Below are 26815 nucleotides of genomic sequence, written 5' to 3'. Positions count from 1 at the left end.
AGGATGCGACAAGTGGGAAGAATCCATCAGGAACAGGCACCCATGTTTTCACACTTTTATTGTAAAGCTTTAGGAAGGGCTAATTACAATGGAGTTGGTCATCTGACAGCTCAGCAAACAAACAGAACAGGAGAGAACAGAAAGGGGATCACGACGGTGTCATGCTCACTGCTCTGAACAGAAAGAATTACAAGGGAATCAATTGTGCTCACAGCGCCCGGGGAAAACCAAGCCCAAGGCCCAAAGCCTTCCCCGCACAGGGAAATGCATCACACATTGAGAGCAATACAACCTTAGCAAGAGGCATTGCCTTAGACATAGGTCACCATCTGAAAAATAGTTGGGTACTTTACTCTGCCATAGGATTTCTCCTTTAGAAAAGCTACACCTGCATGTACATAAAACTGTACAAAAAACAAGGCATCACAAGCAAGGAAATGAAATCTCGTATAAATAGAACCAACACTGAAGAGCTACAAAGGGGTCGCTTAGATCCTTCCCACGCAGCCCGCCTGCTCCCTGGCTCCCACCTTTGGTTTTACCACTGGCTTGTCCTAGTGCAGTGTGAGATACAGTGAACCCCTCCACAGGGGTGTTGAACCCCCCCTACTCTTCCCTGTGCTTGTCTAGACTGGAGCCCGTGGGGAGCTTCCTCCTCCCCACGTGCACGGAGGCTTTATCCTTCTGGCTTATAATTGTGCAAATGAGCTTCTTTCTGACAGTACCTCTTCTTCACCCTCCCCCAGGACGGATCCCCAGTGACACTGTCAGCTTCACCCCGGGACAAATACCCAATGCCCCCTCTCCCAGGACTGATGTCCAGCACCTTCTCCCCAGGGACACATCCCTCTGCACCCCACATAGCCTCCCACCCCTTCGCACCCCACTGAGGACCCACTCTGTTCCCATTCCCAGTGTCCCCTTTATTCCTCCCCACAAACCCACCTTTCCCCCCCGCCATGCTCCCCCTGGTCACTCATCCCCTCTTCACACCCCAGATACACATGCCCTCCCGCACTGTGCTCCCTCCAAAGACCCAACCCCACCATCCCTCTGTGCACACCCAGGAGACTCATCCCTCTCTCCCTTCCCCACGGTATCCCCCGCACCCAATCCCTCCCACCCCTCGGGGATCCCTCTGCACTCACCGCCCCTCTTGCACCACACTCGCACTGAGAACATCGCCAGGTGCTCCAGGAGACAAGACAGCAACCCCAGCCACAGGGCTTCAAGCTTCAGGGTCCCTCTGATGACTCCCAGCAGAAGGTAAGGAGCCCACCCAAAGGTGAGGGGCTGGGGGAAGCTGGTCTTGGACAAGCACCCCTCAGATGTGGCTACATTGCTCTCCTGGGGAGTCCCCAGGAGGGGCACTGGACACTGCCACTGCCTGAGCCGAGGGGAGGCGTGAGCAGTCGAGTTGGCAGTGGAGTCAAAGATCCTGGCCAGCGTGGCCAAATTGCACATTCTGCCCAGTTTGGCCCTGAAACTACAGAGCTACAATAAAAAGAAGTTCAGGAGCATGACCTGCTCAGGCAGCCAGGCCAGGGGAAAGTGGGCCCTGCTGGGCAGCCACCGCGGGCAAGGGTAGAGCAGAGATGTCCGGACGGGTAGGTGGACATCCACGGGGAGCATCACACCCGCCTCGAGGTACCCCCGGCCAGTCGGCGGGGAGCAGCAGCAGGAGGCCGGGAGGAGGGTCCTGCCTCCTCCGGGTGGCACCCCAAGGTGCTGGGGCCGTGGGCGATGCAGCGTGGCATGGTGCTGCCTGGGGAAGGTGAGGAGCAGGACTGGGGCACAAGGGAGCGCGTGCGACCAGGTGCCTTCTGCTGCCCTTCCCTTGTCACCCAGGCTCGGCTTGCTCCACGTCCTCTCAGGTCAACCGGAGCTGTACCGGGGAACTGGCCACATCTTGCCACCACCGCCGAAGCAAAGGGAGAGGAGCTGCTCAGAGAGGGGATGCTGGAGAGGGGGAAGAGACTGGGCAGGGTTCCCCCCAGAGTGCTGCACCCCAACAGGCACTACAGCTGTGGCAGGGCAGTCTCTGCCCTGTAGTGGCTGGGGTGCCCTGTCCCTGTGGTGTCCCCATGCCAGTTCAGTCCAGCAGAGCCATCCACGAGCCCCACAGTGGTGGACTGCCTGGAACAAAGATAAACAATTAGGGGAACCATCCTGCAGCTACCACTGGCCTTGCTGCCTAAGGAAGATCCCAGAGATGAAGACAACCGACGCATGCGTGAGTACGGGAAGAACAACGGTGCAGCACAGCCCCTCCCCGCATCCTGGTGCGGGGGCACTGGGAAGGGCAACCCAGGGATAAGGTGTCAGTCTCCCAGACCCCTTCTGCCAGGGGTGCATGCAGAGCTCCCCAAAACAGAACTGTGCCCCAGCTCTCAGGGGAGCAGAGAGGTTCAGGAAAGCAACCAGGCATCCCTGTCTGTGGAGTCTCTTGGGGGGCGAGGTGGTCCTGTCCCCTCCACATGCACAGCGTCACCCTGCTTGGGTACCCTGCAAGGGAGCTGCGAATGCAGGGCAGCAGGGACCCGCTGGGGAGACCAGTCAACCTTTGACAATGGAAGAGAAAGCTGGATCCCGTGAGAGTGGCCCATGGCCTAAGGGCAGCAGGATTCCAGCGGGCAGGGGCTCAGTGGCCCCTGGTGTGACCCTGAGACAAAGCTCCTCCTCACAAAGGCAATGGTGGCTTACAGGCAGACAGGACAGAGGTCGAAGGCATGGCACAGCCGGCCTCATGGGCATCCCCTGCCCCGGAGGAGGCACGAGGCGATGGGCTGAGACGCCACAGCCAATGTCGACCTCCCTGCCAGCAGAGTCGGACTGAGGGCTTCTCCGGACCCAGCCGGTCCCTTTACTGGGGGCTTCCCCATCCCTCCTCCAGCTGCCGGGTGCAGGGCCACCACCAAGGAACTCCCCCTATAGACCTCGCCTATGGCACCGGGCAGTCCCTAGGGACCCTGCAGCTTGTGGGCACAGTGACAACGTTCAGAAAGAGATCCAGGCTGAAAAACAGCAAAGTCCCTACAGTCCGGCTAGGACGCTGCCCCTCTCCTCCAGCTCCCCAGCTGCTGTTTCAGGGACTGGTCACATCTCTATTTACAATATAGAACATGAGTGTGGGCCAGACGCTGCGCTCCCGTGGGCTCTTCCACGCAGCAAACCATTCAAAGCTGGAACTTGCTCCCTGTGGTTTGTTTCTGTTTTCTTTTTTTGTTTGTTTTTCTTTTTTTGTTTGTTTGTTTAATTTTTGTTTAAATGTCTTTTGTTTCAAGGACAATAAAAAGTTTCAATCAGGCAGGACTTGAATGTCATTCCTAAGATTCGTATTTACAGGAGTCTACAGCAAAGAGACAGGCAGCTCACTCCCTGTGTGCAGGGACACCCCTCGTCCTATGCCCCAGGAACTCCACGAGCTCTGTGTGGACCTTTGGTACATAAGCCCTTCTCCCCAGCCATGCCCTCTGCACCAGGAGCCTGCCCAGCCCTCCCTGGTGACACAGCAGTTCGGAGACATGCACCCGCAAGTGCTCAGGAATTGGGTTTCGGATGCTTTCATCCTTCCCACCCACCCCGGCCACAGGAAAAATGGGTTAAAAAGGTGCTCCTCGCATCCCTGCCTCGCCCTGCCCTGCTGTCCGCCGAGCCCACTGCCTGGAGAACTGGCCGCCGGAGCGATAAAGCCTTGAAGTTTGAAATGTTCCTCTGGACACTGGCCTCAGAAGCGCGTCTGCTCTCTGCTCCTCAGGCCCAGCCTCACAGGTATATCTCCCTCTTGGTGGTCTGGGACGAGGGGGTGGTGGCTGGCTGGAAGTCCGAGGTCTGGGTGAGAGGAATTTCCTCCATGGGAGAGTCCTTGCAGGGCTCATGGCTACTATTGGAGAAGGCACTGTACGTGGGGAGCAGGCGGAGGTTGGCCATTTTGGTGCTGCGCTCTTCTGAGAGTCTGGGGCTGCCATTCCCGACTTGCTCTTGACTCCCTCTGTCTTGGTAAGGCACAAAAGTGGAGAGTTTGAGGGCGTTCTTGGGCCTGCGGCTGGGGGAGGACTGACCAGGCATCCAGCAGGTATCGGAGTGGCCGAACTCTGTGCATTCCCGGGTACAGGTCCCAGTCATGGCTACATCGGGCAGAGGCCGGAGATCTGCAGAGAAGGAAGCGAGAGCATCGTTATATACACCTGGATACCACTAGCTTGGGATGTGAGGATGGAGCACAGGGACGAGCAGCAGAACCTGGATGTCTCCATCCTACCCACAGTGGAAGGAGACAGCAGGAACCATGGCCGCCCAGGAAGCAAAGGCAGAGCTGGGAGGGGAACCCAAGGCTCCCGGCAGCTGATGCCCCCTGTCCAACCTCACAGCCCCAGCTCCTCCTGGACAAGCATCCACCCTGCAGCAGGTGTGTGCAGAGAAATGGAAGGCAGAGCATAGGGCCAAAGCACACTGACCCCACCGCTTTTGGAGATGAGCATTGGACAGAAGGAGCTCCACAGACTGGATTTGAACAGCAGGAAACAGGTTGCCATTGGACTCATCACCCTACACCTGTGGGCACCACCTGGACACTGCTGGGCTCCAGCAACTCCCTTGTTCCAGCACCTTTGGGCACCACTGACAGCTTCACCGTGCATAGACAGGGAACTGCCTTAAACACAGTCAGGCTCTTCACTGCCCTGAGGCACAACCATATTTCCTGAGCACCATCCTTGGGCAGCCCTGCCCTGCTCACCATCAGGCATGCCAGGCCACCTGCAAGCCTCCCCCAGCACCCATCAGCAGGAACCCCAAGCCCAGCCAAAAGTCCTCAGGAATTGGCTGGTCTTCCACAGAGCCTGGAATCCCCAAGCATAATGAAGCACACATGGTCCAGCCCGTGTCTACCACCAGAGAGGCTGGACATGTCTGATACTCCTGAGTCCCTGCTCCAGCAGTGCACAAGCCTCTCTGTGCACCAAACACCAGCCCCTGAGAGAGCCGGGTATCTGAGGGCATCAATAGATCCTTGCTCCTGGCATAGCTGGGAAACTCTGACAACCAGCTACAGCAGTTCATGGTTTGGTGTACTCACATCCCAGCCACCCTCCATGCCAGACACTACAAGGTCTTCTTGAGCCTTGGCCATGTGTCCTTAACACAGGGAGTATCTGTCACAAACCTTCAGAGGCCAAAACTTGGCATTTCCATGCAGAGGCGAGTATCCCTCCAAGAGCCATCCCAGACACAAGCCATCCCTTGCCATCTACCCCAATGTGGGGCACAACATAGCCTCCTCCTGCTGCCTGGGACACATCCCTGCCCACTTCCACAAGCACCTGCTGGCAGATCAAGCCTGGTGCTGATGCTGGGATGAAAGGGGGAGCTGCTCATGACCTTGACACTGCTCTGACTTGCAGATATCCTGTCTCATTCACAGAAGTCCTTTCCGTCTCTCCATCCAGCAGCTCACTCCACTGCATTGCTGACAAACAGCCCTGCAGACTGACAGAGGGAGATACTAAGGAGCTCTGGAGACCTGAGACATACGGGGCTTTCACCAGCTCAGGGCATACCCCTTCCCACCAGATACACACTGGGTTCACATAATCCCTCCTCCCAAAAAAGGACAGACCCACTGGTCCCCCTCAACCCTGGGAAGAAGCAAACCAGAGCCATTCACATGACCCCGGGCACTCTGCCCTCCTTGGCACACGACTTCTGCCACCAGGTCAGGGCTCTTGGACAGAAGTGTCCACAAGTTATGATGGCACAGCTTTCAGACACAGGCAACCCTGGGATGTGAGGAAGGTCTCTGCAGGAGAAGGCTCCATACAATGCTGGGAACAGTTGACAAGGATCATAAGTGAGAGCTAAAGAAATGGGCATGGAAGAAGGGGCAAAGTTATCCGCAAACCAGTGCATGAGAATGTCTTGCCCTAAAACAACCCCTCGTGACTGTATCCGAAATCCTCAGTTCCTCTGGTGACTGAGGCACCCCAGTTTTTCCCCGTGGTTCCTGCAGAGGCTCTGGCACCCACACTGCTCCCCGTGCTGGGAGCTGCCTCCTGTGTCCCGTCCTCTGGCGCACACGTAAGCTGTGATATCCTGGCAGAAGCCATAAGGACATACCTCAGCGCAGACCCCCTTCACAGCCTGCTCCGCTCAGGGGACTCTAATGAGGAGCAGAAAAAGGACGAGAGGGTCACATCATTGCACAGCCTCCACACCCACCCTTAGGATCCTCCTGGACCCTTCAGCCTCTGCCAGCCCTCCCCATCACATCACACCGAGCCCCACAGCATCCCTCTGGTACTCACTGCCTTCAGGAGTTTCCTGGCCTCTCCTCACCCTGCTCCAGCCTCCTGGAGGCTGCTTGGCCAGCACTGCTGATCTCTCACTTGTTTCTCCAACCTTATCCCAGCCTCCCTGGAGCCCACTGGCCACACCAGGACTTGCATGGGAACCTGACACAAAGCTTGAAGCCACTTGGTTTGTGGCACCCTGACCCCTATGTGCAGAGGGACTGTGGCTGTGCATCCCACGGTGATGTTCAATTACACACAGGTACAGCCTGTCTGGATGTGCGCTGACATGCTCATGCACCACAAACGGGCACACTCAACCCAGCTGGGGTGCGGGGGACAGCCATGCTCACACTGCAGGGTGCAAAAGCAGGAGCCCAAAGCATCGCAGGGGACAAGATGGCCACACAGGCCAGTGTGAGAGCTTAGCTTGCCAGGGCATGTCTTGGGGTCATTCTTAGGGCTGGCCACAGACCAACTGTCCTATTTCCTGAGCATGCGGAAAGTTGCCTCCTTTCTTTCTCCTAGCTACAGATAGAAAGCAAGATATGAGACCAGAGCCAAGTCAGCTCCGTTTTCATCTCTACTCTGTGCTAGTCAAAGCAGAGACTGGAGTCTGTGTCCTAGATGATGCACCAGCTCTTCCTCTCAGGACAACAGGATGCCCCGGTGACCACTAGTTTCACCAGTTTGAGGTCGTGTTCCAGTGTCTTTCACTTCTTCTATTCAAGAGGCAATATTGATGTCTCTCTCTCATCCACTTTCCTACTGGACAAATGGGACAACTCATCATAATTTCCACTTCCAGAAATGCCTTGGTGCTGGGTGCTCCCAGGGTGGGGAATAGATGAATGCCATCACTTCTTGCTCTGGCAGAAGGTGTTTTTTGCTGAGGCTATGGAGGGCACTGGCAGGACTGAAATAAAAGCTACCTCTCCAGTGAACAAAGCTATGGTGATTTCCTTGTGCCAATGGCAGCTTAGAATCGCAGGATCAAGCAAGAACGCTGTGTTCAGGGTCTTTTATTCTGGTTTTCCTGTTGTCTGTTTCTGGCACTAGATTCTTTTTCCAGTGTTGTCCCTTTGCTTGCAGTGAGATGCTGGCATTGGAGCTCTGCTGCTAAAGGAGTGTATTATGTGCCATGAGCACAATCCTTTCCGCTTTAAGAGCCCGGGAACGGGGCAGGGTGTAATTCCTGAATAGCTGTGATTTAAAGCAAACACGACTCTACAGCCTAATTCTCAGCACATACCAGTGGTTCAGAGACTTCGATGTGCCACTGCAAACAAGTAGAAATCTTTCTTCGAGGGTAAACACTGGTGTAAATTTTGCCCTACAAAGTGCTGGTTTTGGATGCTCTGCACTATGGTGAGGAGGTGGAGCCCAAAACTCACTTTGGAGTTGAGATGTCCACTTTACTTTATGAACTGTACTCAGGATTTTGGATCCCTCCTCCACCCCAGAAATGCAGTTTTGTGACTCTGAACCCCCGAAATCAAACAAGGTTCCCAAATGATGAAGAGGATGCTAATGTCCTCTACAGCATCTCATTCCTCCATGGCATCCTGACCCTGCAAAGTAAAAGCTATGTCTGTTTTCCTGAGCTTTGCCCTCTTGTTGTGCTCTTTGGAGGGCTGGCCCATCCTGTTATCACCATCTCCATGCCAGAAGGATGCACTTAACAGCCAGGAGGGTTGTGTGGTTGGTTCGGCACTCACAGCCCTCACAGGCTTTCCCCTTTCTACAGCTTTGCATTTCTCCAGCATCGTCTTGCTAGCTGCCTCAGCACATTGCAGAGTAATGTATTTGGGGCAGTAAAAGTCGCATCTCTTTGAACGTTTCAGATGAAAAGGGGGCATGGTTAGGGCTTTACATTCAATGGTGCACTCAGAGATGCATCCTGGACCCTTGTTCTGGCTGGTGGAGTGGGAGCTCTCTTGAGCTGCGGCTCTGTTCTCAGTGCCGGTGTGGCTGTTCCCATCTCCTGACAACCAGGGCACCTCTGCTCTTTGTGAAGGAGACTGTGCCAGGCTGCCTCCTCCGGGAAGAGGCACATATTGGTGCCGCTGCTAATTATTCCTCTCTATATATCCCCATGCAGGGTAGGAACACAGCCTGTTGCAGCCATTTGCAAGGGCTCCTCTAACAGTATTATTGCTCTTAGTGCAGGATTTCAACAGTGCATTTGAGCAGTGTTAGACAGGAGACAAAGGCAGGCAGCCTTGTTCAGGAGGCACTTCCATCTCGCGTAGTAGACGTGCAGAGGTTCACTCAGCCACCACAAGTCATGGAGCTTCAAGTGGAGGCCGAGCACTAAGCCTCCACACCTTTTTCTGTTTTCTTTTTGCCACCATCTGCAACATCCACAGTCTGTTTTGGTTCTCCCTGTCTTCCATTCATGTCAGACATCAGCACCACATGCAGGGTGTGCAGCGCTGAGGGAGCAGGGATGATACAGCACAGGAGGCCAGATCTTTTGGATGAGGGGATGTAGTGGAGCAGCTCTGGGAGAGAAGACAGTGGGACTGTGGGGATGTGACACAGCAAAGCACAGCAGAGGATGCAGAGAAGCCCAGAAGGGAGGTGCAGCATGCAAGGAGGGAGTGAAGAGGGTCAGTGGTCCAGAGAAATGGGGAACATGACAGTGTGGGGGGAGAGAAGCTTGGAAGCAAAGCAGGATGCTTTCCTTAAGCATTAGATCAGAAAGACTCATCTGTCTCTACCTGGTGGCATGAAGAACATCAGCCACTAATTTCAACCAGCTACCCCTGTTCCGAGCCCCGGAGCCCTGTACCTCTTCTAGCCTCGTTCAAAGGATAGAGAGGTGGAGCATGCCCCATGCTGCAAACTGAGGGCTGAGGTCCAAGGTATTGCTTTCAAAATGTCTATCTTTCAAGCAGAGAAAGATGCAGTGTTTCCAGTACAGGCAGCTTTACCACCTCTATTGCTGTGGTGTGGACACCCGGAAGCACCCCTTCTCCCACACTGAGCCCTCAAGGCTCTGTAGACCACTCCTGGGATATCCCTTACAGTGGTGACCTCCCATGACACATATCCCAGCAGCACTGTCCTCCCTGTCCGCCCTCACAGCATCTATGTGATGAGAACAGCCTCCTTGGTGCTGCTCTTTCCAACGACCTACAGCACAGCTCCTGGGAGTAGGCACCATTCCCCTACTCCACCATAGCTTACTGGTGCCATTCTCCTGCACGACTCACTGCTGCCTCCAGGTACTAATCCCTGGAGTGCTCATACCTACAGGTACCATTGCCTGCAGCGCTGTTCCCTACCAGCACCATTCCCTACCCCTACCTACTGCTGACAGGTACCGTTCTCCCTTGTCACTGTTCTCTATAGGTACCACTCCCCTACAGCGCAACTACCTACAGGTGTTGTTCCCCTACAGCGCTCTTCCCTACAGGTACTATCCCCCACAGCGCGGTTACCCAAGGTACCACTCTCCCACGGCACTGCTCTCTCCGGGTGCCGTTCCCCCGCAGCGCCATTCCCAGGAAGCATCGTTCCCCATGGCGCTGATGCCTACAGGTACTGGTCCCCCATGGTGCCACGTCCTCCAGGTGCCATGTTCTGTGCCGCTGCTCCCTCCAGGTATTTTCTCCCCCCACTGCTCTCTTCCCTTCAGGCACTGCTGCTTTAATGGTGCCACTTCCTCCAGGTACCATGTTTTACAGCGCTGTTCCCTCCAGATACCACTCCCCTGTGGTGCTGCTTCCTCCAGGCACCACTCCTTCATGGTCTGTTCCTTCTTCACAGTACAGCTATTTGGATAGTGTGCCCCAAAATCTCATCTTCTTTTACCAGCAGATTCTAGCCTAGTCTATTCTTTCTGTTCTGTCCTGTCTTGTCCTTCATGTCTTTGCACCCCAGCATGGCTGGGATGAGTGCCTTGCACTATTCCACCCCTCAACTTACCCTTCTGCATGCATTTCCACCACAGCAGCATTCCCAGCCCAGTAGTCTGGAGGAGTCCCCCCCCACACCAGCAGTAAGAGATGCTCAACAGCCTGTTCCTGCTTGGTCAGCTCAGCCTGAGCTTCTTTTGGCATACAGGAGCCCAGTGGCTCCTTCCCAACATGTCTTCCCTTTGCAAGGGTTTTTGCGAGAGGGACACTGTGCTGTAGGTAGCTGTGGAGCTGTGACCTCCTTTGCAAAGCCCTGACACAAGGTCCCCACCTTCAATGTCCCCAGATGAGGAGGGTACGAGCAGCGCTTTTTCCCTCCAGGGAATGCCCACCCTGTGACACTGGAAACCAGATCAGCAAGCTCACCTTCCTCAGGTCTCCTGTCTATCTCCATTCTGGCCCCTGTTTTCCACATCACATGGGAACATGACTGGAGCCCTCTACCTCCAGGGCAGCAAAGGCACAACACCAATTTCACTTTCCAGGCCTTGGGGAAGGCTGCTGGACCGCTGCCCACTTCCACAGCGATGCTCCAGAGATCAATGATTACAGAGATATCAGAAGCTGAAAGCACAAGCGAAGAGCTCCCTGCAGTCCACGTCAGCCCCTATTTTTCCTAGACTGAGCTGACATCATCCCTACAACACCCAGGCAGACGGTTTTCAGGGCCATTCCTAGCACTACAACACCCAGACAGACGGCTTTGAGGACCAATTCTAGCACTACAACACCCAGACAGATGGCTTTCCAAACTTAACACAGTCACTATAGCATGGAGACAGATGGCCTCTGGTATCTGAGACGGACCCACCACTGCCCATAAAGGTGGTTACTGCAGTTCAATACCACACCTACGGCTCTCAGGGCAATAATGAGTAACACCCGCTCTTACAATAAATACTGAGAAAGATGCTGAGATCAATGCCAGCACACAGATGGATTTGTCCTAGGCACCAAAGTCAGGAGATATAACGTGCACAGCCATCTTCCCCAGACCCTACAGCACTGAGCCTCTCTCCCCTCATGCTAAACAGTAGTATCTAAACACCAGTAGAGACATCTTGCTCTAAAGCTAATGGCCTGTCAGCCCCCAGATGCACACACACAGATCAGACCATGGCCTCTGGAGTATATTACAACAGCACACACTAACTGTAGCACCAAAGCAAATGACTTCCCAGCTCCTGCCAAGGGTATCACAGCAGAACTGGCACATAATTAATGTGGACAGATGCACCCATCAGCCTCAGCCTCACCAGCACAGGTAGCACAGTACTAAACCACTTTGTCGGTAGCAAGGGCCTGAGCACAGGCTCCCAGAGGACATGTTCTTCCCTCATTCACTGTAGCTGGAGCTTGAGGGACCATCTCCATGCTGCCATTATGCCTACAAACCGCAGGCAGCTGTGTGACAGTGGCAGTCTAGCTGGGTTACACAGGCATCCCACAGCCGCATTGCCACAGCAGCAGGATGTGACCCAAACCCATCACCAGTGGCAGCAACACCCAGACAGGTGGCTCTGGAAAATGACCGCATTCCTGCAGGGACCAGGCAGGGCTCACAGGGCTCAGCAACAGACTATGGCACCTGTGAGACTCCCAAAAGCATGATCTGCCCCTCTGGCTTCACTGCCATCCTCATGATACCCAGTGAAACAAATTCAATCCCTTTTAAGAGATCTTGTGCTTGTGGTGCCACCGACATGATCTTGTACTCTGGCACAGTGGGACTTCAACCTCCACTGGACTATAAAAAGCAAGATTATTACATTAAATTACTGAATAATTATGTTAAGAGCTACCTTAATAGGATTACAGGGTTCAAAGGTTAAGAAATGCCAAAATTAGGATTGTCCATGCAATCTTAATTCACTTCATGAAAGTCTGTTTCATGATGCAGACCAGAATTATGCCCTGATGGAAAATATTTTCCCTGGGGTCCTTTGTGTCTCTGAGGAAGAAGACAAAACCTCCTGGGAGATGTACCAGGCTTTTTGAGTGAAAGACTTTGCCAGTGAGACTCTGTCCCACAGGCTCCAGAAATTGGAGAAGATAGAATGAAAGGGTCAAGAGATCACAGAAAATTACATCTCCAAATTAAGGGGCTGAAGGACAGGGGGATTCCTTTACTACTGAGAAAAACCAGCAATTTCTTTTCCTTCCTTCTTTTAGAAGTAAAAATCCAAGCAGATTTCATTTCCACTTTTCAAAAGTTTTGGTAAGTGGCATACGTCCACTACAAAAAAATGTGTCCTTGCAGTTAAAGTTTGCCAAAATGTCAAGCAACTGAAAAGAAAGTCAGGTAATGAGCATTACTGGTCAATCCTCTTTACCTATGCTATATAACACATAGCTCCAAAATGAAATCACAGTTCCTATAATATCCAAACACTGTCCTCTGGCCAATCAAGAACTTCTCATGACACCTACAAACAACAAACATTCAACAAATAACCACCAGAAAGGTTGAGGAGCCATGCAATAACCAAACCAAACCATGCAATAACCAAATCATCTTCCCAGTCTCATTATTTGCTCCTGCAATATCCAGCCCAGGTGAGTAACAGCTCCTGTAGTACCTTCAGGAGTGCACAGAGGTCTTGACAAGAAGTTCTGGGCAGCAGAGAAGCTGCCCTTCTTCCCTGCCCCCCACCCCCCTCCCCCAGAAGAGGAGAAGGTGGGAGCACAGGGCTCTTCTGGTTTTTGAGTCCCTTGCATGGGGCTAATGAGGGTTGCGTGAACACCACTTGATGTCCCCGGGGGCTGCCAGCTCATGCATGCCTTGTATGCGCATTCCTGTTACCCAAATACCTACACAATTGCTCCTTCCACATTCCCACCTTGCCTTTGCTGATGCCTCCAGTGCATCAGATTATCAGATTCCTCACAGACCCTCCCGGTGGGTGTCCCAGCCTGGGTCTGTGGGGCTGACCCATCCCCTTGTGCAGCCAGAGGCTCCCTGGAGACACATGGATGCATTGCCCAGAGCCTCCTGGCATGGCCCAGGTACCAGTGCTCTGCCAGCTGATGGGAGGGCAGTGACCAGAAGGAGCCAGGCCACCAGGGCCAGAGGCAGTGCCATCTGTGCCAGTGACACTCTGGCTACCCACTGACCTGGCTACAGGGTGCCTACAGCTGAGGTGCCCTTGCCCAGCCCTCTGGAGCAATGCAGTCTCCAGCTGGGGTCTGCTGCTCATGTGTGACAGCAGGAGAGCTGAGGTTGTGGCCCTTGTGGCACCAGGTCCTGGGGAGCTCCTGGTCCATGTTATCATGGGTTGCTAACATACAGTGGTCCTCTTACCCCATCTCCCTCCCGCCCTCTCAGAGCATCACTGAGACACGTAGACCCATAGAATCGTTTAAGTCGGAAAAGATCTTCAAGATCATCAGTTCCAACCATTAACCCAACAAGTCCACCACTAAACCATGTCCCTAAGCACCATACCTACACAACTACATCATGGCTTTCAGAGGGCACTAGAGACCTATCCTGTGGCTCCTGCAAGAGGGTTGTGCTCTGCACTCCTGCCACAGGTTCAGAGGCTGGGGACACTCCCCTTGCACTGCAAGCCTTGGGGACAAGGGCAGCAAACCATATGCCCCAGGCCACCCCACAGCTGCCAAGCATAGGATGTAGCAAATTCTCCTTACAGAAGGAACCTGAGCACCTAATTCTTGAGCTTTACCCTGTTGCCTGAGTCTGTGAAAGGCAGAGGTGTAATTTTTTCTGACCCAGCCCCTCTGCTCAGGCACAGGGCTTGGGGAGACCACACAGAGGGGTCCCCTCCAGCCTACACATGCTTCCAGGTGAATTGCAGCCCCCCCCATCCCTGGGGCTGGCCTTGGCACCCTCCATCTGCTGCAGCCCACCACTCCAGCCAGCCTCCCTCCAAGGGTTAATCTTCCTCTCTAGAGCTTCTCAAAGCTAATTAGAAAGAGCCTGGGCAAGTGTGGTGGCAGACACCGATGCACTTATCTCCCCACTTCCGGGGCTCTGCCCTTATCATTTAATTAAAGCTGCAGTCGTGCTTCCCTTCCTGGCAGGAGCTAATCAGAGAGGGCACTGGAGCTTGAGGCAGCCTTTGCCAGTCAGCTAGGGTAGAAGCTGGAGAAGGGTGGGAAACGTGCCCCAGGAAGGATAATAAAAGGGAGAAGAAGATAAAGAAAGAGTCCCTTTGTACTGGCAGCTGGGGATCGGGAGAGCAGTGAGGGGCTGAGCCCCAGTGCCCATCTGCCAGCCATGGTGCTGTATGTGGAGGGACTCAGGGTCATCTCAGCTCTGGATGGACCCCTATGATGTCAGGCCCAGGAGTGAGCCAAGAAAGCTGCCTCTGGCCCAAGCAGGCTTGGCAGCACTGCAGGCTGGCTCCATGTCCCAGCAGTAACAGGACCCTGGACCCCCCACCCTGCCCCAGAACAGCTCTCCCAGCAAGGCACACACAGATGCACCCTGACACCAGAGCCCATGGGTGCCACATGCGCCAGCAGCAGAGCAAACCACACTCAATCCTCCCATGAGCAAGGATCAACTCAGACCATGCAACATCCAGCACCCCCAAGAAAACTGAGGACCCGCAGCGTACTGGGGAAGGAGCATGTCCAGGGGAGATGCCATCAGGCAACAGGAGAGATGTCCATCAAGCAACAAGCTCCTGCACCAGGTCTCCAAGGGAGGGCAAGGATGCATAAGCCCTGAGAAATGCTGTTATTTGAGGGCCACACAATGATGTGTGGGCACAGCTACATAGGGATGCGTGCTGGCATACATTCAATGAGAGACTCAGCTGTTTTGGGGTAAACAACCCCCAACCGATGCTGACCGTTTCCGTGCCAAATTCCACAACTCTCTTCCAAAGCATAGTTAAGCTAATAGGTCTTGAAAATAAATTGTTATAACCAGTTTGTTAGCAGGGCTGAGACAGCATGTCTTGTTCTCAAAAAACAGCTGGAACACCTCTCCTAAAACTTAAGAAAAAAACCAAAAAACAAAACCAACAAAAACAAACAAAAAAAAACCCAAGAAAAAGAAATCAACCTGAGGGAAACCCAGCATGGAAAATTTAAGCTTTAGAGGTAGAAATCTGCTGAAGTGATAAGCAATTGAAAATAAGTCTGTACAATACAAAATGTCAAGCAGCCCGAGGCTGCATAGTCTATATAATGATCCTCATTGCAGGTTCCAAAAGCTGCTCTGGAGGCGCAGCCCGGTTGGGAGATGGATGCGTGCGCTTGGCGTGCTCCAAGCAGGAGGAAGAGAGCAATTGTTTCAGCTTTATGCCAACACTGTACAGTCTTATCACTGCTCCTGAGAAAGGTGGTCTTCTCCCACCATTGCTCACCTGCTAGTTCATCAGTCCTCCTAGTGTCATAAACGTATAAGCAAGAATTAAAACATGACATTTGATTATTTTTTTTTTAATTAATTTTCAGCAAGACCAGTTTTCTCACTTTGCCTACAGGGAGGCGCGTGGCCCCATGCACAGCCCAGGAGTGCACTGTAAGGTGCACCAGTTCACGTGCACAGGGACCTGGGAATACTGGCCTGGTTTTATGAGCATTCTCTGTGTTTGCTCCTTGGCGGCTGCCTTTCATTGTATCCTTGTATTGAAGCTCTTGTGTCAAGGAGAAAAGAACTGGCATACACGTATCTGCCTTTGAACAAAACCATTGTTAAGCTCCATCAACAATTTAATAATCTTTCACTAGCAGGACAATGAATTGGGGGAAATTATTCTTGCAGGGGGGCTGATGGCCACACAGCAAAGTGCTGTTCAAGGCCTTTGAAGTCACATAGGTGTTTAACTGACAAAAGAAATCACTTTATGAAAAGGGCTTGCCTCAACAAGGGGATCTGGAGACAAAGAAAACCAAGACCACTTGGAGAGAAGCGGAGCAGGGGAGAAGGAAGAGCCCTTGGAAGAGAGTCAAGCCAAACCCCAAGGAAACTGGAAGAGGAAATGACAGTACCAATTTGCATGCATATGCTTTGTTTTCTTTCCATAGATCTTTCCTGGGCTGCTTAAGAGTAAAGTTAGCACAGTCACTTGTCAGCTTTTTTACAGCCTGTTCTGACTGTAGAAACACTCCGGTTGCCTGAATCGTAATGCAGACACTGAGGTGGAAGAGGACAGATTCTTGCCAGAAGTTGTGGTGGAAAGCTGAAGGTTCAGGTGATGGCACTAAATCCAGGGCTGACGCTCCTGGGCTGCCCTGAGGAGGAAATGTCTGGCTGCTGATGGAGGATGCACACACAGACCCGGATACCACGCCCAGCCACAGAGAACCAAATGCACGTGAAATCCAACATACAGCTGTGTTGTGAGCATTAGACCAGGGGTGTGGTCATGAAAATTTGGAGGGATGATCTGACACCAAATGAGGGTGTCAGACTGCTGATTGCTCGAAGATCAAGAGCACCCCACAAAAGGAGAGCCTGAACCTCTGAACTAACCAGCCCTTTTCTCTGCAGGGAAGACACACACCATCAGCCCAGCTGAAAACACACATTATTGATGCCACAAACACCCACAGACTCGAAGGCTGAAAATCTGCAGTGGAAGCTAAATGGGGAGAGATTTTGTGGCTGGCACATAGCAGAAGCAGCATATGCACTGGTCAAATCCTCCTGTGGTGTAGCCAAAATACATGCCAAGAAATCAGTCCAGGTGGTTAACATTTCTGAATTGAACCACTTGCCATCTTGCTGGCATGATTCCCCACCGAGGCGCTGGAAGGATCTGCAGCGCTGATGGCCGCAGCCGGGGAGAAGTTGCCTTGTCATGTAAAAATAGGAGGTATCAACGCCAATGCGGCTTGCTAAAGGTGCAGCTCTGAGAAAACAGGAGGATATCAGCGTGCTGATGCAAATGGGGAGGTTTAGAAACAGGTTATGGCTTGTTTGGGAAGACACAGGAAAAAAATCCCACATCCTGATGAATACTGCTCTGCCTTATGTTTGTTCTTAGGATGGTAGGAAGGCGCTCTTGTGGGAGAGTGGGGAAAAAGAAGGATAATCGCTTCTGATAGGGAATATCAACCTCCAGCTACCCCTGGGTGCTGCAGTTTACAGACTGCTGGAGGTTAGATGCAATAAAGTTTGCACCACTCGAGGGAGACCTGCCAGAGGCAGTCCTAAAGGCGCAGGATGAATAAACCACACTTTAAAGAATGAGCAAGGATTAAACCTGCTGCCTAACATCCTGGCAGGAAAGCAGGGATACATCATTGCCCTGCATTAGAGGCAAATAGGCAAAGGGGATTTGCCAGCTCTGTCACCCCCAAAGCACAGCACAAGGGAACAGCAGGATGATCACGAGAAGATTTTGATTTCACGGTCCAACAGAGATGTATGAAAACTTCCAGAACCAGTCCAAGGGCATAATTTTTACAGATTATTTTTCAAAAGGGAGAAGACGGTAATAGCAGGCCTGCTCCTTATGCACAGTCTGTAGCAATAGAAAATATGTGTGTAGCATTGAGCCAAGCAGCGGTGTACCTATTTGAAAGAGCAGGCAAGACCTGGACAGGTAGAGAGCTCAAAATGATCTGTGATTTGAGAGGTCCAGGATCAGCAATTGACCCTTCAAAGGAAGCCATTAATCATCATTAAGAAGGTTTATATCCTGAGGGACCAAGAGGCAAAACAACATGAGTCCTGTATCTTATGATGTGGGTTGGCAAAGAGACTTGGGGAATGAAAAACAAAATGTGTGTGGGCAGCAGGGTTTACCTGCAGCGGGGAACTGCCTGAACATGGGAACGGTTCAGGATCTGGCTGCTGAGGGAAACCGATAGGGAGAATAATACCCTCGAAGCAGCATTGTTTTCAGGAAAGGCAAGGCATTTGCCTTCTCTCACTGATTTATCTGCATCTCTGTGGGTGCCCCTTCCTGTGTGGCTAATAAGCAGCAAGACGCTAGACATGGAATACACAATTTCTTTTGCTTTTATTCATTTTCCTTCTAGATATAATAAATCTTGTTTTTGTCAAAATCCCTGTTGTCTGGGTAATTTCATCTAGAGATCCTCAAGGAACAGAGATCTCCATATCCCTGAAAGTTTAATATCTTGGGTTTAGTTGGCATATTTTCAAGCAATAACTTATACAGCTGAAGAAGAAAAAAAAGATTACTTATGTCTAATTGGCATTATACTAATTACCAGCAAAATACATCAGGCAAATATCACATTTACTCACTCTCTGTCATTTTACATTCCCTACTCCATCTTCTTTTTCCTCAGCAGCTATAAAACAACACAACATGCTGTTCTGACACATCCCTGAACAAAGATCATACTCTAACCCTCTCCTCCTTTCTCTTGCTACCTCCTTGTTTTTCTTACTTCCAAGCAAGGTCGTTTTGAAACAGTCACAGACATATAACTGATTGGGGACTCGTGACCCTGCACTCCAGCATCCTGCTCTTCTCTGCCGGATCCCTTCCCCAGCCTGCCCCAGTGTTTCTTTTACAAAGGGTTTATGGCCATCTATGTAAGAATGCTTTACCTTTTATATCTGAATAAGTACATGAACACAGATAGACTAAAACAGAGGCACACATCCTCTCGCACATGAGCCATCTGAGCTGTTTTATTCGTGACCCATAGCGTTTTTGCCAGTTTACCCTAAACAATTTCAAAAGCAAAATAAGTTGAACTCAAATAACACCAGCCTTACCCTGGAGTAATAGTCCTGAATGTAGATTTAAGCACCTCCAAGACCCACCACTAGCACCGTCCTCATCATCTGGTTCATTCTAAGGTTAGCCTGCTTTCGCCTGGTTCAGAGCAGCCCTCTGCCAGACAAGAGCCCGGGTGCAGTTTGGGGGTGAGCACTGCGGAGGAACCCTTTTCCCAATGGACAGGGCAGACAAAGCAACACTAGCTGAAAGAGTTTAGCCTCGTAGACATGAGCTGTGCTGGTTCAGTTGGCCTCAAAGACCAAGAACAAGGCCTGGCCCTTTGTTTTTAGTGATACAGCAGTGGAAGGAGCACTCGTGTGGGACTCAGTGTCCATCAGACCCTGGGCAGTCCTGTTCTTCCATCAGTGAGGTGCAGTTCTCCTTTCCTATGAGGAGCGAGGCTGAAGCCCGGCACAGAGATTATCTGGGAAGCCTTGTACCCACTGCAAAGGCACAGCCCCTTCTCCATCCTGCTGCAGTCTCTAGTAACAACAAACAGGGACAACTTGTCGCTGCAAGCCAACAAGACCTGTCTAGATGTGCCTGCCTGGGAAAATGAAGCCTGCCAGCCACAAAGCACATCAGCTTCCCCCATTTCTACTTGTTGAAAGCTTCTTGTCTTGCTCAGACCAGAGGGAGGGCTGAGGTGTTGGAAAGAAAGCCCAGGTCCAACCACACTGCCCAGGGATGACGGAGCTGACCACCATACGGCTTCTTTGCACCTCTGTTGTGTTGTCTCTGGCCCCAAACAGACTGCATGGTTGCATCAGCTCACATGAAATGAGCCCTGGTTCCTGCAGAGGAACCTCATCTCCCTGAAAGAAAAGGCAAACGCGGGGGCTGATATGGTCAGATAACCTCTGAGTCAAAGCAGCCTATCCTTGGTATCTCTCGTCAGATGCCATGACTAATGTTAGATTTATGGAGTGTCCTCTCTGCAAGTAAAGCAAAGAGCTAGCGTTACAACCACTTAATGGAGGTGACTTCAAATCAGGATGGATGAGAGGTAGTGAGAAGGAGACAGGAAGAAAGATTCATTGATAGTGAGAGTATAAAGCACAAAATCCTGGGGAAGAGCGAACAACTGAGACTGACATTTGACCTGTCTCAATAGCAAAGCTCGCATTGATTTCACTGGGGACAGGAATGAATCCCTTATCCTCTGTCTCATGCCTGTGAGAGGGATTTTCCACCTAAGGGATCTACACCTGACCAATCCTCCAATCTTGGGCACATGCTATTTCTATGAGAAAGAAAATGCAGTGTGAAGTCCTCAAGAAGCTCAAATAGGAGACTTCATAAGCTTCTCTAGCATTAAGTTTAAATCCCACACTAATGCAGGTCCTTTTACATGGGAGGAGGTACTGCCAAGCAGGAAAGTTTATAGAGACATTCAGAACATTCAGAGGCAGATAAAGGGGAAATATCTGAGTTAGATCACACAGGATCTGGAAATGGCATGTCAAATTACTTCAAAAGGAGCTTTCTAAGGAAGCAGGTCTTTGAAAACAACAAATAGTCTGGGACTGCTGAGGGATCCTAGTTGACTGTTGCTTTTACATGAGGTTGCTTTTTCTGGTTTAGACATGTTCTAAACGTGAACGCCAACCTCATCTGGCTGCTCACCGCCCCTCTGCAGAATCACAGCCTTCTGCAAGCTCAGCTCTTTCCAGACCCACGGAGCAGTCAGGTTAGGAAAACTGTTCTAACTGAAGAGTAATACAGCAAAAGAGAAAAAGTGATCCGGCAAAACTTCAGCCTGATCAGCTCCCCGACCCAGTTTGCCATGAAGCCAGACAAACAGCTGTGTTGGCACAACAGAGCACATGGCACAGGGATGGGGATGAGAAAACCAATATAGAGAGGAGGGAAACTGCCTATTTTGGCACTCTTGCTAACAAAATACTCGGGATGCTGGCTGTGGTTAATAGGTTCGTCAACAGAAATGCTCATAACTCAGCTGCTGGCTCACCCCCATGGATGTCACATGGACCATCTGCAATTGCTCCGGAGCACCTGTCCAAAGGCAGGACACTGGGCCTCAAGCCCTGTTCAAATGCATATTTTAAAATGTTACAGAAAACACAAAAGAAGAATCTGAAGGAGCTTCGTCCAACCCCTAATTCTGAGGAAATGTCCTCTCTGGAAAGCAATGTGGTACAAATGATGATGGGACCCACCCTCTTGTTCCTACGGTGGATCCAATTCTGAAAGCTTCTTCCTGTAACACAGTTTGGTAAATGTGAGTTGCACCCGTGAATAGCTTGAGTATGACATAAACTACTCTTTGGAAAACAGACTTTATACCAAAGAAGAAGTGCTTATATTTGGTCCAGATAAGAATAGCTGTGCATGACCATTTGCATGGGCATTTGCAACCATTGTCAGGCAAAAGCAAAAATCCAAATCCCTGTGTGGGCTGATTGGCAGTAACCTGTGTCTCACCTTGCAGCCACCTGGGGAAGGTGAAGAGTTTCCTGTTTTAACGTCACTAGTGCTGCAGGGGTGCATGTCCTGCCAGGTGAGAGCTACAACCCAGCCCCAGCCCTGCTGAGGTGAAATTCCGGTGGAAGGTGTTCCTGCCCTAGACTGGGGGAGGTACATGACATTGCTTGGTCTCCCTGGTCTAGGAGACCAGGAAATCCTCCTTTCCCTGAGACAGTATAAGTCATCTTCTTTGCATAAGCTTATTTATAGTTCTTAGATAAGAATATATAGTTACATACTCCCACCTGTTTGCAGTTGGTTCCTATAAGAAAAGTTTCAAAGTTTGTTGTGGAGCCGACCGAACCTAGTGAACAAGGAAGAGTGGTTCCAAAAAGTAAGCTGAGTTTTAGGCTACCCCTCAGCATGTTCTCCAAGCCTGTGGTCTCTGCAGCACTGACTGGTAAATCAGCAAATTTAGGCCCTGAGATGTGGCCTCATGATAGTGCAGAGAAGGATCATGTTGGCTAAGGTTTCCAAATGGAAGAAAGAAATATTAAGAAAAATGATGGGATTTTCTCCAATCAGTACATTCAGAGCAGGAAGAATGTGAAGGATGTAAAGAATAGAGATGACATTCACTAATTTCAGTCGTCTTGCCACAGACAGCAAGAGGGAATGGAAGATGTCACGGCGCAGCCCAGGATCACAAGGAATAGCAGAAAACTCAAAAAATCTGTTTTTGAATGCAGGAGGCACACATAAAGCCACAGGGACCTATATATTCTACAAGAGAAGGCATCTTCCTACTGAAATACGAAGCTTTTTGTCTCTTGGGCATTGACTCAGAGTGACCGTCCTGACTATATTTTTCATAATCACATAATGCAACCACAGTTCAGGGACAGAAAGGGTAAAAAAGCCATCAGAATACAGTAGGGAAATTTGCTTCCTTCAAATAACTCCTCTAGAGATGTCCAGGATCTGCCAAGGATCTTTGGAGAACTTCAGGACAATCTTACATGTGCACTACCACATAATCCTGTGAGACAAGAAAAACACTGTCAAATAAATTATTAAAGCTATTTTGGACAACCTCTGAAGCAAGTAGCATCCTTCTTAGAAGGTCTTGAGAGGATTAAAGGCATTCTCTGTAGCTAGTAATGATGTACTTGTTACTCAGTCTGGAGAAGAAAAAAATAGTTGTACCCTGTTTACCCTGGGATCCTTGGTACAATTAGGAAGGTGACCTGGTTGACACGACACGCCACAACTGCTCTGAACAGCTCTTTCGTAAGAGTTTACCCAAACACGGGTGCTGGAAAATATGGAAAGGAAGAAATAGGGTGAGAACAAGTTTGCAATTACAGCTGAGACAGAAACGGCATGTTGAAACCAAGATGGTGTAATCCATGACCATTTGCAATCTGTCGGATGTTATGTCTCATGATAAGAATCTTTTCCCACATCTCTCTTCAGCAGCGATTAGGAAAATCAAAAGCTGCCTTTGGGGATGAACCAATATTAAGTGAAGAAAATAGAGAAGCTCACAATTTCTTACGAAGAAATGCAGATGCCTTTAGAGCTGAGGATCACTGAGAAACCCAGACATAATTTGCTGAAGCAGATGAGATGCAGCAGATGGTCACAGAGTGTATGCATACCCTAAACAAGAGCAGGACTTGGAAACTACTAGCAATGACAAAACATCTACAGTAAGAAATTCCAGCCCTGATGTCAATAGTCAGTGCTAAAAAGGAAATGGCTGCAAATCACTTTAAAAAATCCCACAGTATCTCAGCTAGAGAGAAGTCTAAGCACCAGGCAAACACAAGCCAATAGTCTTCAGCCGGTCAGATGTGTGACCTGCTGGTTGTCAGTCAGCAAAGGGCAGACCGGTGCACGGTCACAGCCAGAGGACATCTTTATTTATTCCATGGACAGCAGCATTTATCCTATCCTAGACCATACCCTCGGTTTTCTCCCACAAGGTGTGAGATCTTTCAGTAACAAAGAGGGCTCTGTACCAGACATCCAATCTGGGCTCACCAGTGTTTGACCAGGAACGACACAGAGCTAGCTGAAATCCTGCATCCCAGATGGGAGCCCAGTCAAAGGCATTCCTCAGCGCTCTGCAACAAAGCAAAAATGCTGCAGGGCACGTTTGGAAAAAAAAATCCTGAAGACTGACTTTCTGCAAGACAAAAGGGACATTTAAAGATAATACAAAAAAAGAAGAATAGGTTTTAAGATCTAGAGACTTCACCCTGACAGAGGAGGAGACAGAAAGTAATTTGTTTTGTCCCATCTGCTAGCTGGAAGGAGCTGAACAACAATCGCAGTGAGAACCTTAAGAAGAAGCTGGTAACCAGACGGACACCAAGCAGAAGGCAGGAGGTAGCGGCTGCTCAGTGCTGCAAATCCATATAATTACTCCGAACAGCAAAAAGGGAGCGTTGGCTTGGGAGTCCTCTGCTGAGCCACCCACCTTCTCAAGGTGCAGTGACACTGCAGGGTGCACGCACAGCCCAGTGTTAGCCAGAAGCAGCTGTTTGCGTGCGATGGACACACATGCCTGTGGGGAGACCACGAAAAGACACACTAGCAGTGACATTATCTCTGTGCCTGGTGCTGCTATGGATGCCACCGAGTGCTGCTGGAGAGCTGCAGGCTATCATCTGGACACATCCACACTGCTAAAATGTTGTTGGCAAATTGGCGACCATGCAGAGAAAAAAATGACATGAGGGAATGGAAGACTTGAACTATAACCAGAAGTGTAGCAAAGGGGAGCAGGAGGAAAAAAATCTCCCCAGGCTGCCTTTGCAAGGGTTGCCAAAAAGCAGCACATCCATCCAAGATGTGCCAGATGTTGCTGCTGCTCAGGAATGGGGCTGCAGGTCTGTGGTGGCGTCATGAGCAGATGGCAAAGGCTGGGAGGAGCCCAAGGAAGGGTGGGAGGAAAGGAAGAGAGACCCAGCTGCCAAACTGCCTTGCCTTGGCTCTGCTCACGGTAAGGGACTTGACTCAGTTTTTGAAAGCATCAAAGAGAACTTTAAACGTTGACTTGCTTACATGTGATCTACAAGTACACATGAAGTGAGGTGTCTTCCAACATCGTAAGATTCGATAGAAAGAAATGAGAGCTAGAGCAGCTCGAGTAGAATTTAAGTGGAGGCTTGTGAAACTGAGGGCAGAGGGAACCTATCCCTGGAAGGGCTCACCAGGGGTCTTGCATAATTACCATCACTTGCAATCTGCTATCAAAATGAGATCTTTCCAAAGGGAGCTCTCCTACTCAACCATGGTGAGATGCAAAAATCACAGGGTGAAATTCTATGGCCTGTGTCACACAGGGGTTAGACAAGCTGCTGCTTCTGGCTTTACAATGCATCAATCTACCACTCTTTCTCAGAGCAAAGAAAAATCTGGACTGAAAGGGTTTTATTGAGTCCAGTAGTCAAACTCTGGATATGGTATCTCAATTCATTTGGTCAAGCTGTGCTGAGGTATACAGAGGAGGTAGGATACCATGAGAAAAAGGCTGGATTCGCCAGAAAAGCCTATGGCTATAAACTAGGCGAGGGTTTTGCATCGAGCTCTGCCACGAAGTCCCAAAGCCATGCTCCTCACACCTCGTGCGTCAGCAGCTGCCTGGAGGTGGTCAATGCAGCCTCGGCTTCACTGTCCAAGAGCAGCTGGAGACCTGCCTTGCGGCTTAGGAGCACTGGCACCCTTGGGCAGCTTTCGCCTACTGAAAAGAGCAGACCGAGGAGCTGCCTGCTCATCCAGGGGGGCACCCAGAGCTAGCAGACATCTCCGAAATGCAGATTATCATTTTCTGTTTTATTCCCCACCTATGGTGGAATTTCTTCCCTGGAAGGAGAGCTGTGAGGATAAACTCATTAACATCTGTGAAGTACAGATACTACTGCACTAAGTGCATTGCAAAAGCTGATGAGATGATTGTTAATTACAAGTTTAGTGCGATGTTGTAACGGCATGCACTAAAAATGGTATGGGGTCTCCACTTTAAATAATGGGGATAAAACTGTTTAAATATTTGACCCTGTTCTGTGGGCTGAAGAACACAATTCAGAAATGCTTCATCCAATATATTGTCATCACAGGTACCCATGTACCACATAGGGATGGAGTGAAACAGCCATCATGTAACATTTCCTAAATTGCACATATTTGGTCCTGTAATCTTACTAAATTCTCTTCATCATCAATGAGACTGGCACTTTCATAATCCAAGCTCTGCGTGCATTATGGCAGGACAGATCCTCTGCAGTGCAGAATCACTCCCAGGCTCCTTCCAACTAAAGCAAATCTGTGATACAGGGAGAGCAGATGTCTTTAGCAAAAGCAATGGGTGGGAGACTCAGCTCAGCTCCCAGCTCAGTGTACCCCACAGAAGTGGATAACAGCATGGTAAAATGTTGGAGAGGAAACAGTGGGCAGCTAGGTAAAATACCATGGATGACAAATGCCTGGGATGACTGAGGAGCTGGCACATCAGTGCCAAGATACTGGAGAAGTCTTAATCAGAAATATTGTAATTCCTCCTGCAAAGGACCTGGCTCAGCCCCTGCAATACAGCATTTTACTGCAGTCTGCACAGTAAAAGGTGTCCAAAAAAAGGAGGACACTGATATGTATGTTAATCAAGTGAAGAACCATCTACAAAGAAAAGGCATGGATCTGTCTTCTAGTTGAAAAGCTATAAATAGCCTTGCATACTTGCTTATCAGATTGGTTCGGCTGCAGGGATAATCTCCTGGAGAAAGCAATGGAAGCCCTGTTATGTTGGATATTTATAACTAGATGAAAGCCTAGAAAATGCACAGTTGTGTCAGTCTTGCGCTCGTGCCGCAAGATAGAGTGTATGGGATCCAATTAGTCTCTTCAGTTTAATACAAGGTCAAGAATGGCTAAGTCTTCTCAGCCTCATGAAAAAAAAAAAAACCAAAATCTGACCTCTTTGAGGGGCTGTTGCTGCTTGAGCACCTCCAGAGGCATAGACAGAGGCATGGTGAGACAGCACCCCAAAAGGTCATGGAGGTCCCAACTTCACTGGACACTCTTTGCAGGAAGCAAAACATGACCCTTCTCTGGACAGAGAAGACAGAGAGTTCTTGTTTGCACTACAGAAAGGTCTGATGTGCCTCATCTTGGGCACACAGACCATGCAAAACACAACTCTGATGAATTGATATAATACGACCAGCAACTCATCATCTTCGAATCACCTGGCCTGGTGCCAGGGTCCCCTAATGGTCTGCTTAACAGATCATGACCCTGACCATAGTCCTTCGAGTTGATTGAACTGCCGTTGCCAGATTATCTGCAGAGCACCAGGGCTGACTAGAGTTAATGCTGTTGGATTCCTCAGAGCCCTGGCGTGCCATGGCCTCTGCACTGAACTGGGTTGATCCAGGTCAGGGCAGCTGCTGGAGGTACCAGAGCCTGGTTCCCAACCATTGCCACATGAAGG

At 50.5% G+C, this 26815-nt stretch overlaps 1 protein-coding gene across 1 annotated transcript in view; it reads right to left on the bottom strand.

Annotated features, from left to right (window-relative positions):
* Positions 1-3765: 3765 nt before the first annotated feature.
* The window catches only part of PCDH1 (protocadherin 1), a gene marked incomplete at its 3' end in the record, with an annotated part of 52692 nt that continues 29642 nt past the window's right edge, over positions 3766-26815 (bottom strand). Inside the window, exon 5 of the mRNA XM_080353153.1 lies at positions 3766-4151. Within this exon, the coding sequence (XP_080209279.1) occupies positions 3766-4151 (386 nt within the window). The remainder of the gene's footprint in view (positions 4152-26815) is intronic.

Source organism: Nesoenas mayeri (genome assembly GCF_963082525.1).
Source record: "Nesoenas mayeri genome assembly, chromosome: 14".
NCBI lineage: Eukaryota > Metazoa > Chordata > Aves > Columbiformes > Columbidae > Nesoenas > Nesoenas mayeri.
The sequence above is the reverse complement of the archived record's forward strand: the minus strand, read 5'-3'. Positions and strand labels throughout refer to the sequence as shown.